This window comes from Ischnura elegans, chromosome X, assembly GCF_921293095.1.
Source record: "Ischnura elegans chromosome X, ioIscEleg1.1, whole genome shotgun sequence".
In the NCBI taxonomy this organism is placed as follows: domain Eukaryota; kingdom Metazoa; phylum Arthropoda; class Insecta; order Odonata; family Coenagrionidae; genus Ischnura; species Ischnura elegans.
The window spans coordinates 8,841,802-8,861,246 of record NC_060259.1 but is presented as its reverse complement, the minus strand read 5'-3'; the positions used below and the strand labels follow the sequence as shown (position 1 = coordinate 8,861,246).

Below are 19,445 nucleotides of genomic sequence, written 5' to 3'. Positions count from 1 at the left end.
ATGGGAGCCTTATGGGACTAAAAACTTTTTCCTTTGATTTCGTATTTGTAAATTTCGCAGGAACATAAAATTTCTGTTAAATAAACTAGATTTTTTGGCTGATTTTTTTGTGAGGAATCCTTTGCCATAATTTGATTGAAATTATTTTTTATATTTTTATTAAATTTCCAACGCTTTTCTTATGGGCCTATCTTTGGATTTTTTAAAACCAACTTGCAATAATTGTAGGACAAAGTCCTTAATGAATAAGATACAAGATTTTTTGGTGTAGTTTTCTTTGCGATATTTTGATTTTAAGTATTTTTTTTAACTTTTTAAAATTTCCAGTTCTTTTCTTATGGGCCTAACTTTGGATTTTTTTTTACCAAATTGCAATAATTGTGGGACAAATTCCTTGAAATGCAAGATACTACATTTTTTGCTCGACTTTTTGGCTATCTTGCAATATCCATAAGTCGAACAAATTTCGAGTAATTATCGACTATCGATTTTCCATCGAAATCGCGACTCCTACAACGTTTGCTAACTTACAACACATCCGCCGTGAAGACTGCATTCCACCAACACAATTTTCAGATTTTTCGGAATTTTTTTGCCACCTCCCGATTAGGTAGGGGTACCAAATTCACGTGAGTGATGTCTTTTATGTTCCCCTGTGTGCCGCTACCTGGAGAACGCGGAATGTTTAATTAAAAGAGGTGCGACTGTCGCAAAACCATGCTTGCACTACAGCTTAAGAGCCGGAATTTTTAATGAAGGAAGGCAATTACTCATAATACGGGAAAAGCACCTACAGATCCCCGATAATCCCCTGGAACCCCCCAAAAAATTAAAATTCGTAAAAATTAAGTCGTATTTTTCGGCAACCTATCATCCCAAATGTATTGATTTAATTGATTTAGAAAGGCCAAGGCAGGCGCTTTCTCCCTCAACAGTTTCATTTCTCCAGGTTTAATTACTGATCCGCAAAAAACGTCAAATTTGACAATGCACATTTCTTCATAAAATAGTAGTGGAGATTTGAAAGTTCTGGCACACTGACAATTCAACGCGATTTAAAAAAAAGCACTTCCCTATGCACCGCTACGTGGAGAAGACGGAGTTTGCATTCTACACGGTAGTAAGAGTCGAAAAATCATGTTTTCACCAAAGCTAAAGAGCTGGAATTTTCACTGTAGGCGAGAAAACCGATGTTATTTAGGAAAATCGCTCGAACACTCCGGTGGCTCCCTGAAAGACCCCCGAAAAAAATTTGTAACAAGTCGGAAAATTTTGGTTGTTTTCGCAAAGTTCCAGCGCAATACCGCGCCCTATGACTCATAGCTAGGGAATTCATGTGCACGATAGTGAACGTAGTCAGTGCACTCATTAGAACCCCTGGCAACCCCCCGCACCCCCTTGGAAACATTGAAATAAGCTAAAATGTCACAATCACGGGTAACATGCGACTAAATTCCGCCGAATTTTCCCCCTCGCAGTCTTCGCCAATGATGGAGGACAGCTGGTAGTATGCATTGCTTGGCGAGGAGTGAAAATCCCGACGGCGAAGCCGTCCGGTGGGGGCGGCCTTCACGAGGAGCGGCGAAGCCGTTCCGAGGAGTCAGCGGAGTAGCCGTTTGGGGGCTACCTCTATCTCCGGGCGGCGAAGCCGACCCCCAACGAGGAACGCCGAAGCCGTTCCGAGGAGTCGCGGGAGGGACGGCGAAGCCGTCCGGCGGGGGCGGCCGGCGGGGGCGGGGGGGGTACTAGGGGGAGTAGCCCCGTAGCGAGCGCGCGCAGCGCGGCGAGTCTGTAAAATATATTCCCCTAAGGAAAGCAATAATATACATATTCATAGGCGTAGCCAGGGGTGGTGTCCCGGGGGGTCCGGACCCCTTTCCCCCCACCCCCCGATATATAAAAACACAATAATCATTATCCTTCATAAAAGAAAACAAAATATTGAAAAATAATGAATTTAAAAAATATTTCTTTAACTATTGTAGTTTTTTTCGATTATGAAAAGTGTTTGAATTAGCTTAAAACCCATTACTTAGTATCCTGGTTTTCAAAAATTTCCCCAGCTGGTTTTGGACACCCCCCCTCCCGAACTAAATTCCTGGCTACGCCACTGTACGCAATAGTTTCTATAATTGTGTGAAAAAAGCTCATTTAGAAGTTCTTTCATTCATATTTTTAGGACGTAACCTATTTGTGTGGCTGACAAAGAGACATCGCGAGAGTGATGTTCGGTATTTGAATGCCGATGTTATTTTCTGAAGCGAAATAGGTATGGTAGAAAAAAGTCGCAGCTTTCTTCCACATAGGCCCGGGTGCGAATCTCATCTAGAGATTTTGTAGTATAACTCCCGTTGCGAAGCACCACCTCACCAGTACCTCGATAGCCGAGGTTGTTAAGGCTCTACTTTATCATTATTCAATGTGTAAGTCCTGGGTTCAAGACCATGTGAAGGGTAATATTTTTTCTGTCGTATTATATTAGAAATCACTGTTACAACTCATCCCCATTCGTTTAATTTAGTTGCTTAGCGATTGTTTTAATTTTCATGTTAATTTTTAGTTTTTATATTTGTTGTGCTGCATTGGAACATGGGCAAAACCCACTTGAAACACGCGCCCCCGGTGAAGAACGCGTCACCATGTGACCCTCCCCACTCCACCGGAACGCTCTCCTCATCTCCTCACCTTCCCCACTCCAGCCGGCTGCCTTCCCCTCACACCACGTGATTTCCCCACTCCCGCTTTTAATTGCGCACCTGCCCTCACACCCCGACCGCACACCTGCACACAATCGTGCACCTGTTCCCATCCCACCTCCTCAGCGAACGCGTCACCTCGTGACCAAGCGGAGCACATAAACATTGGACGGAGGGAGGCCAGGGTTGGATATAAAAGACGCTACCCGGACCATGGAAGGCACTTGGGGTTGAGGAGGCCGAAGCTAGGACTAGTTCCTACCACAGGCCCTCAATCAGCCGGATGCCCCGTAAACTGCGGGTGGACCGGCGCTGCCCTGGCTCGCTCTGTCCCCGAGAGGAGCGAGCACGCAGTCCCCGAGGGTCCTCTCCCCGGACACCGCCGCCCGCCTGAGGTCATCGCCCGCGGAAGCAGACGGAGCACGAGGCCCACGAACCCGCCGTAGCGCCTGGAGCCGCCGCCAACGCCGGAACCCCCGCCAGAGCTGTCGCGGATCCACGGAGATTCCCAGAGAGGCAATTCCGGACAGAGCCGGACCCAGCCACGCGGAAGCAGCAGCCGCGGACCTCGCCCGCCCTTACCGGCACCCCCCTGTAACTTTCTGAACGCAATAAACACACCCCCGGGTGTTCTAACATTCCCATCCCGGCCTTTCTTTTCCTCAGCACCATGATTACCTGATCCTAGGTCTCCCTCGCAACCGAGAATGTCGCTGGAGCCGCGACATATTAGTCCTACCCTTCCCCTACACTCTAGGAAGGATGGGGCCTACCCACCAATGTTCTAAAATACCCTTCGTCTACCCTTGCTGACCTATCCTTCCCTTACCCTTATTGGAGGGTAGACCTCCCCACAATTGAGGAGTTTATTTTTATCAGGGATAGACATGTATCGTAGGGCGGATCGCAAAAATCGAATTTTTTCAAATCCATCTGGCCCAATGAAAAAAGTTGTGGGACCGATTAAAAATAAGGCCTGAAAATTTTGAGACCTCTACGTGAACCCCTGACCCTCGCTCAAATGCAATTTAGGGGGAGGAGGGTCAAAATTCGAAAAATATAATATTTTATGGTCATTCCCTATAGATTTTGTCGAATTACTGCCCATGTAAGGCAAACATTTAGTGATTTTTGACGTATCTGCCACCGTTTAGCCACAAAATGCATAATTTGAGTCCGCGCCCGCGAAGAAAATATTCCAACGCCCACGCAGCGTCGCGGATACAAGAGCAGCAAGCCGATCCCGTCCCCTCCCCGCTCGCTTCTCCCCCTCCCACGCCTCGAATGCAGCAAAATTCATCCCGCGTGTGCTGATAGGAGGGCGTTCATCTTTAATAATATAAATAAGAAGATGGTGGAAGGTAAAAAACGATGCGTAGTGGGACGACTTGTCCCTTATTTGGCGCCTCGTCGGCGTTAAACAAATCGATGTTACCAACTTTTAGAGAAGTGATGAAATATTTTTAGATCTGCGAACTTTTCTGCGAATTTTAGGCTTAGCAGTATGGAACTTAAGGTGATATAAATAAAAATAATTCTGAGTTCCACTATTCGGAAAAACTTATCACTACAATTAAAGTATCATCGCAAACTCGCGATATGTTGGGGAATTATGGAATCATTTGGAACCATCTGGCTTAAAAGTCTAGTCGAGTAATGTGTGGGTCAGTCTGTTCGAATTTGGGAAATCCCAGTGATTCTACAGTATATATGTACTAAGAATCTTGCCCCTGAGACTCGGCTCATATCACCGAACTGCCAAGAGCTCACGTGTATGAGGAAATAGACTGCTGTTGTGAGCGTATTTCCTGTAATAATCGCGATGCTAATGATTCGAATGCTAATCGAGAAAAAATCCCAATCGACTCATTGGCCCTTCTCTTCCGCGTTTATGTGGTGTTTCATCGAATAGAGTTTCTCGCTTCTTTATCATCCCACGAACGAAGCACTCGAACGAAGGCGACGTGCTGTTTTCACTCTCATATGAACATATCTTTGGTAAGTATTCTTCTTAAATGGTAAACCCTAGCCAGGTGCGTCTTTAATCCGACACAATTGACGGTCTTCCAATTATCACCGTGTAAAGGTCTCGCAATCATTTTCTGATGCTCTGATTTCGAGAAGCTCTGAGGATGCCGCGACTGGAGATATGCCACTACGCAATGTGAGATAACATTTTCGTCGTAAAATACTTTTATCTTTATACAATGGCTGAATATTCCTCCGCGCCCAATGAGTATACGGAGGATGAGATAACGTAATCCTGTCAATGATGACGCCCAGATTGTGAAAGCCAGAGCGGCTCAAATGTCATGGAAGATGCAGGTTTATTTGGAGAATATTAAAGCGAATGCGGTGTTATGCATGGATATCAAACTATCAGTAGAATAAAAGCCTGATTCTTACTCATCTAGAAAACCATTTCCTTGCTTCTCAAATTATGTAAAATTACTAACTCGAATATATCTACCAAGGAAAATGACCAAAGGCCAGGAAATTTTGGTGGAGATTTCAACTGCACCACCATAAATTTGGAAGCCTGTAGTGTAGAAGAAATTTTGATCGATACAATGGCCGAAATCTAAGACCAAGTCTATGTCGGTCTCATTTTGAAGTGAGCTTAAGGAGGTATTCCTTTTAGATAAGAGTCTGTAGAGACTGTAGAATCATTATTTTACTAATGCAGAAAATTGGCATCCTTATCATCGAAAAGGCTGCAACACTGGAAAACTTCTGTCCACAGAAATTAGAGCACCGTTAATTATAATTAAATTCTCCGTAGTAGTATATGGATTGCACTCAAAGAAAGAAACCTTTCAGTGCACCTCTTGCAGTGCCCAGCGATTGCATAATAAGAGTCATTCGTAGCAATATTTATTAATTTTACTTTCTGGTGATTATTTTCTATCACTATTATATCTGTTATCCACATATAAAATTGAATGAGACCATATTGCATCCACACGCTTGCCGCGTGCCAGCTTGACCACGCTTGGCCAGCAGCAAGCTCCGAACTGTGCCGCATGTTCGAAAAATCGATCTTAATTTCGGCGTCGCTGGTGGTCGCAGCTGTCCTTCTGGTATCACACTCTATGTACACATGCTTTGTTGTATATGTGGTGTATATATCTCGAGGTAACTCGGTGATCCTTTTAAAAAAATCCTACATGAACACAAAATTTCGACGAAAAATAGGGTCCACCATTTTGTATCGTATCGGCCACAAAAAATACAACTAAGTCGTGAAAGTTACGGAGAATTAACAATAATAAACCACTTAATAATATTGTAAATATTTGCTTCTATTGAATAACTACAGAAGGTGTGGCATTAATTTTAACATACTGATTTTCGAAAACAAATCAATGAGGGCAACTTTGATGCCAAGTAATTTGTTTAAAAAATTTACCAATGGAAAACGGTTTAGGCCAAAAAATGCACTAATATATTGGCAGCAACTGTGCAAAGTTTCAAATTCAGCAATCAAAAAAATCGTTTTTGAGGTTTTTTCCAGCTTTTTTCGATTTCAGCCCACTGTGCGCCGGTCAGAACCGGAGTCGACCGCACACTCGAAAAAACGATTTAAAATTCGGGGTTGCAAGTTGGTGCAAGGTTTTACTTTAGATCCAAAATGTAGAAGTTTCATAGAACGACGTAGTATCAGCCATTTGGCGGAAGTCCGGGGTAATGTCTACTTTTTCTCTACGTTTATGTAAAAAAAGGGCTGAAAACAGGCTCCGCCATTTTGTTATATATCTATGGTGATTGATGAAACAAAATCTTTAAAAACCCTTCAAATGAAAGAAAAAAAGTGTTAATTAAGATGGTATAACAATTTTGTCGATAAAACTTTCCATGAAACCCTTGCACGAGGATAAAGTCGGCAATTTTAAGAAAAAATCGAGGGTGGTCGTTTTTCGCTAAATTTGTTCAGTTTTGACCTCACATATATTGTTAAATTGGAAGCACAGGAAAGAAATAATCTGGAAATTATGCACAATTTATTTGAGAATATGTATGCGACGTTTCAACTTCTTAGCTCAAAAAAATCGATTTTGAGGTTTTGGCCATCTTTTTTCGATTCTAGCCCACTGTGCGATGGCTCCGTTGGAATATTTTTATGCTCAAAGTAAGAGCTTGTGTCCCAGATTTCAAGGTTCTCTTAGAGTTCATAATGAGAAGTTAATTACTGTGGGACAATACTGCTGGCAAGCAACAAGCTTCATTTTAACTCTTGAAAATAGGTATTACCTATGAAATCATCATCCTTAACCGTAGTCTTCAATCCATAATATTGCAACGACAGCAATAAAAGCGATAGCCCTCAGGGACCCTCCTCATATGCCATATTCACGAGCATATTGGATCCAATATCATGGTGATGTAGTTTCTAGTCGCTAATTGGGGTATAATTAGCGATTCTGAGTGCTAATGTCCATACAGCTTCATTGGTTGTAATTTTACTGTCCGTTTCAAAATGAAAGCCTATATCTCAGTTAAAAAAATGGCTGCACGAATAAATTACATTCATCAACAGAAAGCATGAATCATGTTTAGTTGGATAATTGAATTCAAACTTTTTTATTGCATACTGAATTTGTTTTTGCGTTAAGATTGAAAAGAGTGCTGTTTTTGGGCACCGCGGCGGAAGATGTAACTTAGGTACGTGAAACTTCATTTGCTTCACGTATATTACAATACCTGCATCAATTTCTATACAGTTGTGGGATTTTAAATAGGATCACGAAATTTGTAATTAAATTTTTGATTCTTTGTTGGTTATTGAACAAAATCGAAGAGAAGGTTGTAGAAGAAGCGAAGGCAAATTTATTAAATGGGCAAGTTTACCGCCGCGTCAGCAAGGATAGAACGATTGAAGTAACACCTCGTTAAATATGTACCTCAGAAGACGCAGGATGATCATGACTGGATGTTTGAAGCATGTAAAACTGCGAGCTGCCGAGGCTGCGTGTTGCCCGCCGAAGAAGGCCCATGCTGCTGGCCCGGAGAGCCTCTTCTTAGTACCCTACGGCTATGAGTAGGTTCCGCTGCACGCAGACGGGCTGCAGTAAGCGATTGTAAAATCATGCCCAATTGCAGTGCTGCAGGCTGCAGACAGCTGGGGCTAGGAGGGGGCAGCTGCCTCTCCCTAGAAGCGAAAATAAATTTAGCTCAAAACGAAAGTTATATCGAACTAAAATAAAAATTATAATTATTTTCAAGCAAACAATTTTATAAACTAACAAAGCGCTATCATAACTTTCTTAAAATGTTGGTTTCATTAACCTTTTCTGTGCTAAAATGTTACAACCTGAACGACTACGGCTTGCCCCCCCTCTAGTTCTCATCCTGGGTAATAATAATAATATGTATTTATTTGGGCGAGGTTGAGACTAATAAGTCCCCTCTTCCACCTAACCCCTCGATTGCAAAAAATTACAATTTACGCTATTGGTGAAATGTCAAACAAGATAAACAAGTAGGTATGTATATGTGGAAATTTGTGTCGGAAAAAAAAATTTAGTTTCTGGGAAAAACATGAGGACAAGAGAGTAGTATCGTTCAGCGAAAAAAAACCTACTGCAGGAAAACGCCCACACAAGAAGGGAGGGTGTGAAAAACCTGCGAAACCCTACTGACGATGGGAGACCACGTACCTTGCTCCGCCTTTTTCAATGCCGTATTTTTTATGGCCTTCGGAATGGTGAACACATCTCTAAACTAGTAGTGGTTCTGTTGAATGGGCCTTAGTTTGGCTGTAATTAGTTAATTTTCATGCGGTTCTTTCCACAAGCCGTATATAATTTCAAAATACCACACCTTTCTACAGGGGGTAAGGTGGGATAGTGGCAGCGTTTATGATTCCCGCCTTGGGGGCCAGGGTTCGGGGCAGCGTCACAGCAGTATATTTTGTTTCCTTCATTGTGATCATGAGGCGTCAAGTTTTTGATTAATTTTAATTGCGACAAGATTGACATGAGACTATTTTTTTATCATCATAATGGCGTTTAGGTATTTTAACAGTGTCATTTCAAACACAGATACAACGACTACACTAGCAAGGGTCGGTGTGCGCTAAAATGTTAATTTTTTCTTTTCTAATGCTGATCAACTTCCACATTAAAAATTAAAACCACTCTTGGGAGAGCACATACTATTAAATGCTCGCGGCGAGCAACAATATGCGTACAGACATAATTAATAAGAATACAAGACGAATATAAAATACCATATTTCTCGAACACTTGTAATTCTCTTTACTCCAAAGGGAGTTTACCAGTCCCTATATGATAAAAGAACCATTCCGAAATATTATTTCAATTAAAAAATAGGATGAAATAAAATTTGATAACCCTGGACAGGGCGCGCTGGCGTATAAAGTACGCCAATCTTCGAAAACCAAGGATTTCTACTTTGTATGTACATTCTGTGCTATAATGGTCTCGTGTATTCCTACAATGTACTTTGACTCTCTATATTGCGAGTTTTTAAAGTTCGAGGTGTTGCAGCTATTTTTTTAGATGAGCAAGAGGAACCTGTCACCCGTGGCGTATAAATTACGCTGCGCGACCGGCCGTGTACCACATGTGTACTTTTATATCTTTATCACCTATAAATGTACAAGATTGAACTAATTTCTACAAATAAAGATTAATTTCAACAAAAATCGAGTGTTATCATATATGCACATATCATGGGCAAAGCACGCCATTCGCCCGGTCGTGTAAAAATAACAGTCGCGCACGCTAGAGGGTCAAAAGCAACAATTGCGTCAAATGTGTCTTGTGCTCGCCGCTTCTCAAAATCTTCCGTAGCCCATCCAATAGAATAACAAGAGGCCCACCAACAAATGTCATTTCTTCGAAAAAAAATCCACTGTTATAGCCCCCGTTGATCTTTCGGTATGCTTATGAGGAGAGTAGCAAGTGTAGCCTTCTCTTGCTACTCTCTTCACTTGGTCGCAGGCGCTGCTCAGTGTCGTGTATATTATCCAGCTTGTTGTGTAGAGAAAAGTGCTTTGTGTAGCCTCCTCTTAAAAGATGCCAATGATGATGAGTTCCTAGTTGAAAGGTTAAGATTATTCCATTCCCTGCATGCAGTAACAGTAAATGATTTGTTGTAAATGACAATGCGGTGATGAGGTATAACAAGATTGGGATTCCCTTGTGTGCTTGTCATGTGGACAGTGTCAAGAATCCTTAACTCGCATCATAGGTAAGGAGGTGTTTCTGTGTTTAGCATGTGATACAGGAGAAAAAGAGTATGCAGCCGGCATCGAGAGTCGAGTTTCAGCCATGACAGTTTATTAATTTAATCAGTTATATGGTCCGATAATTGTAAGTTAAATGTGAATATAATTTATCTATTCATGGAACGTTGAAGCTTAAGACTAAGTTCTTGAGAGAGGTCCAGGTAGGCTATGTCAGAATAATCAAATAAAGGTAATTTTAAAGAAGATACTAATTGCGCTTTAAGAGGTGTAGGGATGACATATTTAAATTTTAATAGAGGATAAAGTGATTGATTAACGGATTTAGTGATTTTATTTGCATACCCTAGATAGATTGATGCCCAAGAGAGATTTTGCCTAAAGAGTGATGCCCAAGAGGGATTTTGATCAATAATTAATCCTAAGTTTCTGACTTCAATTCAAAAAGGAATCGGGGAATCGGCGATACGTAAATTTGGCAGTTCATCCCTCTGCACTCTAGCTAAAATTCTTTGGTAACCCATTGGTATTGCTTGGGATTTACTACGGTTTATGCATAGAAAGTTATTATTGCACCATTCTTGGAGGCATGCTAAGTAACAATTGATGGACATCAAACTGTCGCTTAAATTCTTGACTGTGGAATGAAAATAGATTTTTAGGTCGTCTGGATAAAGGTGATACTTGCGATTAAGTCCTGACGAGCAATCATTAATGCAAAGTGAGAATAGAAGGGGACCGAGGGTGGATCCTTGTGGGGCTCCTCTAGTAAGGTGAGCCCAAGAGTGTTACAAATTATTTGCAATTACTTTCTGTTTCCGATTCGAGAGATAAGATGCAATCCATTTAACAGTAGAAAGAGAAAAACCCATGCAATGGATTTTAGCTGCCTGCCTTTATCCATCGATTCAAAGGCTTTTCGAAATTCTAACTGAACGAGTGCTGTGATCTCTTTCTTGTCCATGGAGCGTCGCATATCATCCGTTATTTTAACTAAAGCATTGGTGGCACTATGTCCGTGCCGAAAGCCAGACTGATAATCATTGAGTATTTTATTTTGTTCGAGAAGGGTAGTGATCTGTTTGTGAACAAGTTTTTCTAGAGCCTTAGAAATAATAGAAAGAAAATGTATTGGGCGAAAAGTTATTTGTTCATGAGTGTTTTTTGGAATAGGTTTAACTAGGGCAGATTTCCATTGAATGGGAAAATGATCTTGTGATAGTGACGATCGTTGAGTTGAAAATGTTTGTGAGGTATGGTAGAATTAATGGGAGCAATATTTTAATGAATTCAAGGGGAGTACCATCTGAGCCTTGAGCTTAAGACTAAATGCATTTAAACGCTGAGTATACTTGCATTTGAGTAACATGTTTCCAAGTAAGCTGCTTAATATGGTTATTTGAGGCGGCTGCTTTAATGGAGTATGTTTTTATGATGACTTGCTCCTTGTCCTCATTTGAAATTTCATTTGGTGGCTGTGAAAAGGTGTGATTTAAACTATCGAGGGATACATTCATTGGGCTGGGAAAGTTCTTACTTTTACCTAGGCCGATTGAGTTGCTTCCAGAGAGCGGTTGGTGAATTTTTAGATTTAGAAGCTGTTCGAAAAAATTTTATTTTTGCCTTCCTTACCAGCTGTTTCGCTTTATTTCTGAGACATTTGTATCTGTCGAAGTCATTGATATCATTTGTTCTCTTGAATACTCTAAAGGCTGAGTCTCGGGCTGACATTGATTGTTTAACTTCCTCATTCAAGGAATTGAAGTCACCTGTCAGCATTATATGTTCGAATACCGTTGTGTAATTTGATAATACAGTATCCAAATCTGATAAATGCCCTATTTTTGGTGGTCTATAGACTGAACCAATAAGAATTTTAGTTGTATTTATGGCGCCCATGCTGCGGACGCTTAGCATGTAAGTCTTAAAATTTCTTTGGTAAATGCTTTAGTGATGTTTTCGGAGGGAGCACACTAACACTGGTGAATCCAATTGACAATTTCTTGTCCATCCCAATAAAGAGGGTTAGATCGGCCCAATTCGGAAAAAGAATTCGGGAGATGGAGGCGAAAGACGAGTCATGGCAAAAAAAGTCGTCCCCGTTCAGCCATTCCCTCCCAAGTGTAAAATAAGAAAATTAAGTTTGTGACGTCATTAGAAATCTTTTTCATTTTTTCGTTGAGGGAATACCATTCAATTTTGGGAAGGAATCGATCTCGATGGTGTAAACGTACGTTGGCCCATGCAGAAGGCTGAGAAGAAGCGGCAGCATGTCGCCATGAATTCGTGACGTCGTCATCTTATCTGCGAAAGACTGAATGTTTCGTCACAAATCACTCCATAAGTTAGCGACGCATCGAAGATCGGAAAAATATGGGTCCCATAACTTTCAAAGTTCTATTTCGTAAGATAAAAGTGGTGAAGAAGCCCATGACCATATACTTAAAAAAATCATGTGCCTCCTAGTAGTTCTTGCATTTAATTTTATCTCGAAGAAGTGCCCCATTTTTGCGCGTAAAATCACGCGTTCCAACTTCGATTCCTTGGTATTACCGTAGTTCTTGTTTCCACAACTTACAGTTTCGATTTATGGAAGCGAGATCTATTCCTAGCGGTGTGCAGAAGTAAAATATCAGAATTATTCTTGCGGGAACTCCAAAGAATACTTAATATGAATTTCTTCGCGTGGAGAAAATCATATTAAGTATTGAATCTTGGATGATATATAGTGTTTTAGGTCCAAATGGAAATATGTATTTTTGTCCTATGGGTACACATTCTCCTAAACAATGGCATTATTTAACACTAGCTTGCTCAAAAATCTTCGTGCATGATTTGATATGTGTTGGCTCTATCATAGCTTAAATTGTGCAAAGTAATTAACGGTAGTTTCTCCACCTTTTTCAGGTAGATCATCTGAAGGATTCCAAAAATGATCGTCCCTCATCTGCTGCAGCAAGTGAGAAGGAAGGGAGCATTGACTCGAACCAGGATTCATCAGATGAGGTAGTATTTGATTTTTGGTCAATAAAACTGACTCATGGAACTCAAGTAAAGAAAATGCCGTGTTTATATAGCTTATAAATTAGTGCAAAAAATTAGCTTCCTATTAATTTATAAAGTACCCAGCAGCTCAAAAGAAATATTAACCTCTCCTCCTCCTCTTCTGGCTGCATTATGTGAAGCTTCTTGGACTTAGATATCTAGAAAGCTAAGCCTAAGTATGTATAAACACTACATTACTGTTTTATTATATTTATAATTTATATTGGGCATTTTGTGCCCTCTTCACTCACTCATTAGAATTTTCAACTTTGCATGCTGGGTGCCCACCTCCATCTCCTCATAGCACTTAGCATTTTTTCATGTAGCCCTTATCATGAATTTTCTTAAACAATATTGTTTTTCTGTTGTACTAGCCTACTAGGTACTTTCATCCAATTTTCTCTCTCATCCATCTTCATAGTAATTTCCGTGGTGATCCTTTTAGATGGCTGGTTTCCATCTATGTTACTTATTTACGCGCAACAATCTTTACTTCTATCCTTGGGGTCTCTGAGCATGGGTCCATCAGCAAGCAGGAGTGAGGCGATTTGTTTGCTGCCCCTATTATGGGTTACCTTCTGTCTTCCTTCTACCCTCTCCGTCCTCTACCATCGCATTGGTGAATGCAGTGCTCAAAATGTGTGTGCTCTTTTATTCAACTCATGTATTTTTATACAGTGGAACCTCTATTTTACGCTTTTGAATGGACCACTTACAAAAAGTGCAAAATTGAGGATATTGTAAAATAGAGTATCATTTTCTAAAGGCGGTATTGTTTGGGACCTGATGAAAACGGTGCAAAATCAGGGAGAATGTATAATGGGGGAATGTAAAATGGAGGTTTCACTGTATTTTCTCTCTCCTCATCTTCCTCCCCCACATCTCTTCAACCCCTACATTTTCATTTGGCCAAGCATTGACCAATGGTTTTGAACAAAAGGGGTTGAGTCTGTCACTAGAGTGCTATCACTCACCTTGTCTATGGGGCCAACTCACACTTCCAGGGTTATTCTTTGCAGTTTTCTGAAGGATTCACTCAGGATTTAAACCCAAAACCCTGTGGTCAGTAGCCAAATGCTTGTCCCGCAGCGCTACTAACTCCCTCTCATCATGTAATGCCTGTGTATTCCTTTGATATTTGAACATCCCATGCTGTTCTGACATCAGATTTGATAACCCTACGTTGTCAAACAATCATGAGTTAACATGGAGCTTGTTCCCTCTCAAGTCTTACTCAGTAAGAAATGGGGTTTCTTCCAAAGTATGTACATAATTCACTTGTCATAGCATGTATTGTGTCATTTGAAACATATTGAAGGTATCCCAATTGGATAATGCTTAAAAACTTCTAAAATTCATTTTATGTTCAAATTTTACTCTTTTTTATTTGATTATATTTAAAACTAAATTGATGGGAATGATGCCATAAGAAGGAATTCTTTGGATCATTTGATCCCAGATTTTTATATCATATTAATCCTTAGAGGCCACTGGGGGTAGCTCGTTACTCCAGGCTCAGAAAATGTGAACTTTGAGGTGTAAAACTTTTCAAATTGACACGAGCAACGACATCTGTCGGTAGTAGACAAGTGTGACTTGTGATCCTGTTCCGTTGAAACCCGAAAAAAAAGCATGGGGGCGCTTTGAGCGTTTAATTTATTGGCAAGGGATAACTAGTTATCCCAGTTTGCCCGTAACCATTGCTCAAGTCTTATTTTTTTAAAACAACTTGTTATTGGTGCCAATCGACAAAATGAAGGTGCGATTTTAAAAGGAGGAAAGCAAGGAACATGTATTTTCGACATTCGTCCGCCTGCGTAGGAAAATCTCAGACGAAAATTTTCAGCTTTCGTCTCCCAGGTCAAGAAATATCCTGCCGCATATTTTTGTTAGTAGCAAAAGGGTTAACTCTCTATAGAATGTGTGTGCATTAGGATAGTTTGAACCCTCCAGCAATTTTATTAGGTCAACCTGCAGATTCCCATGGCATTTTGGCTACTTTGTAGACATCGCGTGAACGCGGTTTAGACATCCTCCTGACAAGAGTGTTAACAAGTCACCTTATTTCCTCGAATTGTTTCTTTGTGGAAATCATGAATTTTTTTACTGCATGGGCCGCTTTCCGACGTAACAAATTTCTGCGGGCTGCCGTTCATGGCACATCGCCATTAAATCCAGAGAGTAGTCTTGTTGGAAAGCCACCTGAATTTCTTGGCGCCGTGCCAGGAACGGCAGCCGGCGAAAAGTCGTGCTTTTGTTGAGTTTTGCACATTTTCAGCCCTTTTGATAATTGATTGACCCTTTAGGCTGTGCCACATTGACAATTTCCTCTGAGTCACTGTTAAGAAATACACACTTGACATCCATATGTTTGAAGTACCATTCGTTTTCATATCCTAAGGGAATTAGCAATATCCCTAATTTCCGCCTTAAAACAGGACAATGAAATTCAAAATAATCAGCACCATACTATTGATCTCATCCTTGTACTGCCAATCTGGGTTTGTACCTTTCAACCTTTTCATTTGAATCCCTTTTAAATGTAAGTACCCACTTGGTTCCCATTATCTTTTGATCTACTGGGCAATCAACAAGTCCCCATGAATTAAAAAGATGCATTTAAAGTTTTTACTCTCCTCTGACTTGGCTTCATGTCATTTTGATTTGTTCTCACCACTGATTGCATCATTTAGTGGGCCATGATAATGAGTGGGGATATCAAAGGCATGACTGTGAACGGCATGGCAATACAAAGAGCATGGTTTAGAGAGCCCCTTGATATTCTTTCTCTCTGACCTATGAGGGACAAACAATAGGGTGGTTTCCTATTATTTTTTTATTGCCTAAATCGAAAGATTACGCTTGTAGTACCTATTTCACGCTCTTAGATTTTTGAATGACGATATCTATTTTTCGCGATTAAATGAAAAGTGATAATTTTCAAGTGCGCGAAAACGTGACGGCTAAGTAGGAATGATGGGAAAAAGTCCATGTGACGTATATCTGGTTCCCGCTGCCGCCCTGTGAGGTGACCTTGAGGCGAGGCTTGAGCGCTGATACGATGCAGGCTGCTAGCAGGTAGCTGAGTACCCTGCTAGAAGGTAGTGCTTGGCTTAAATATGGATTATTACTACCTTATCAAACGCAGGAAACTTTCTGACCTTAGACAATTTTAATAAGTGATTATTATGAGATGTTTCCCTGAGCTCTGTGACTCATGCATGCATTGGTAATCTCAGACGATGTAAAACTCCTATCCTCTCGTGTAGAAACTAGGCCCCTGTGACGTCACGTGGAGTGGAATCGCATGGGCGCCAATCTGGCCTTTTTCAAATGAGGTTAAAATTGACCATTGCCATTCGTTTGAACTGGTATTTCTACAACCAAATAATTTGTGTATTATGAAAACCCTAATGGTGGGTAACGAATAGCAATCATTGCATTTCGTTTTCTTTGATGAAGGAAACTACCCTATTGATCTAGTTCCAGGTTTGGCTTAGGCTGCTTCAGGTCAAATGATACAACTGACTCTGCTTCAGATATTTCTTCAGAAGTTTGACTGTTGATTTCTACTCGACTACTGTCAATTCCAAATTCAAAAAAGGCATCAACATCTGCCCCCTCATCCCCAGAATTCCAACTGGCTGCTTGATCATTTCCCAACTGTTTCCTAACTGAAGCCTCTGACCATTCACACACCTATCACAGCATAGGAAAAACATTGTCTTCAAACTCCACTTTTTATGATTCAATAATCCATTGGTCCTCCATTTTCAATTATTCAATATACAAATGTTTTGCAGCAAAAAATGCTCATTCTTAGTAAATTATCAATGGGCATCTTCCTTCCTATCCACAATTCATATGAGACTTTCCCGCCAATTGCTTAAGATGCAAATTTTTAATAAAACATGCTGTACTGATTGCTTCAGCCCAAAATTTCAAAGGTAAACCAGATTATATAATCATACAGGGAGCTAAAGAAAGCAATTCTTGATTTACCAATCTGACACTCCATTTTGTTGAGGTGTTTATGGTTGAGTCAGTCTTATCTTCATGCCTTCTCTTAAAAGAAACAATTCTTATTTATTCTCCACTATTATCAAATTGGGTAAGCCTTCAACTTGCAGTTCATCTGTTTTTCATCAAAATCCTTGAACCTCTAAAAACAGCCCAAAGCTTCAAACTTTTGCTTTCCTAGATTAACTACAAAATAACTACTTAAATTGTTCATAAATGTTACCAAATACTTTCTGGCGTAACTTCACAAACATCAGAGAAAACCACACCAAGAGTATGCTCTGATAGTGTCCATTTTCCAAAAAGGTTTTAGTTTCATTTTTGTAATGGCACATATTAACAATTACCATCTGTACTTTTCAGGATAAGCAGCATCTGGCAGAGGTTATGATTGGCCAAACCTTTTATGCCCTATCTCTTGACACATCACCACTGTTGATTGGGTGACAACTTACTTCCTCTGCATTTTATTTACCATTATCATTGGTACCATCCTGTTATTAAAAACCCATAAATTTAATAAAAAATTAATTGATAGTGTACATACAGCATTATCTTTGTCAGTGATTTTCTTAAAATATCAAATCTTTCAGCACCTCTGAATATTTTTGCACCCATCGTGCATAATTATTTTTGTTTTTTTTTACTCTGAAAATACTCTACGGATAAAATGTGATGAAGTGTTAATATGACTAAATAATATTTTATCATCTTTAAATCTATTTATATTCCATGAAATACATATTATGATATGGTAGAATTATGAGGGCTTGAAAGACCTGTAAAGTGTGGGTTTGTCAGCTTGATACATGAGTGGTCAGCATGCAAGTGATACATGTTTCTGATCTTACAGTATCTTTCCTAGATGTTTTCTTTCCATTGAAGCATTCTTGCTCTTTAGCAAAATAAATACCATTTGATAACTTTAATATTGTTTTTAGGAAATAAACTGTAATCTTTACTTTCTTTTTCAGCGCTGTACTGTTCCTCCTCCAGAGACAAGAAGTGGCAATTCCACTATGAATAAAACTGAGCCCAGTGTAACTCTTAATCTAAATATGTCTGCAAAGGATTATCAAAATTACTTAAAAGCAAAGAAAAAATATGATCCAAAAAAGGAAACTATGGACACAAGGAAGAAATATGAGATAATTCAAAAACTGTAGTCATGGACGTTTTTAAGTCAGTGTGACATATAGGCTTATTCCTTTGTTATATACATACTAAGAGATGAAAAATTAGTATACCACATAATTGCATAACAATTTTGTGAAATGCCATTCATTATGTGTAGTCATCACTCTTAGAATTTTTCATCTTAGGCTGATAAATTTTCTGTAGTTTTCACCTCAAAACATTGTCTTCATGCATTTAGTACATTTTGACCATTATGTAGCACCTTGTGCCAAATTTTTGTTCCTGTATAGTTTTATTTTGGAACTAGTGGACCTTGACTGCATTGTTATGAAATGGCCAAGTCGTTCTTTATGGAAGTCTACAAAAATTGATTTATTTTTTCAGGGGTATCAACGTACTGGGGCTGCCATTCAATATACATAGTTACAAGTTTATGACTTTATGGTGTTTTGAGCCAACTTCCAGAGTGTGGAAGTGTTGCACAAGTAAATACCTAGCCATAATCAATGAATGAGAAGGTGTATATTAGGTGGTAAATGTTGTGTTGAGGGTGAATCATTTGTAAAGAATTTATGTTCTTGCAAGTGTTATGTAAATTTTCATTGTAAATATCTTTCATTTCAAGATGCAAGTAATTGTGTAGGCAAATGTAAACTACTATTGAAAATGGTCATACAATATCCATTAGAAAGATGGCCAAGTTGTTATGCCTATCATTATTATTTAACCACTGTTATGAAACAAGTTTCATATTGTTGTTTCGTTGACTTTTGCTTCAAATCCCAATGGTGCATAAGTATATTATTTGGGAAATAATAATGTATCAGGGTCATGAATGATTCATGGAAATACTACTTGTTCCTTGTGATTTTTGTGAAGGAGAAATTAGTGTGATAGGATTTTCAGTGTAAAGAAGTAAGATATTGTGTTGCTCAAATGTGAGCACTTGGCAAATGTTCTCCTCCACTAAGAAGACACGTTAATGAAAATTAAATGTGTTCATCCTTAAAGTTGTTTCTCATTCTTTTTTCAATGGCCCATTTCAAAGCTCTGCTGATGTTATAAGTATTGAGGTTTTACTGTCTGCAGATGTTTGGTAAAATGTTCACAAAGAAAATATGTGGGGGGGGGGGGGCAATAAAAATGCCACAACTGGAGTTGCCTACCTTTCTTTGCTGCTGAAGTTTTTGTGGCATATTTTTCAGTTCTTCCAGGGTTAATACAGCAAAACTTATTGGTGAAATTCACAATCGAAACAACTCTGTAAAATTAGAAGTCAACTAAAACTATCCTGAATCATGAAGTTCACCCTGTAGACACTAACTTCCTTTTAGCAA

The 19,445-nt window shown here is 39.7% G+C and overlaps 1 protein-coding gene across 2 annotated transcripts in view; it reads left to right on the top strand.

The window, feature by feature from the left end:
- Positions 1–19,118, top strand: part of LOC124170480 (Na(+)/H(+) exchange regulatory cofactor NHE-RF1) — a 118,425-nt gene extending 99,307 nt beyond the window's left edge. Inside the window, exons 2-3 of one of the 2 annotated variants that reach the window (XM_046549208.1) lie at positions 12,814–12,912; positions 18,493–19,118. In XM_046549208.1, coding sequence (XP_046405164.1) covers positions 12,814–12,912; positions 18,493–18,531 — 138 coding nt within the window. In that variant the 3' untranslated portion in view covers positions 18,532–19,118. Of the gene's footprint in view, positions 1–12,813; positions 12,913–17,945 lie in introns of both variants that reach the window. The other variant, XM_046549207.1, reaches the window with a different exon arrangement.
- The last annotated feature ends 327 nt before the right edge of the window (positions 19,119–19,445 follow it).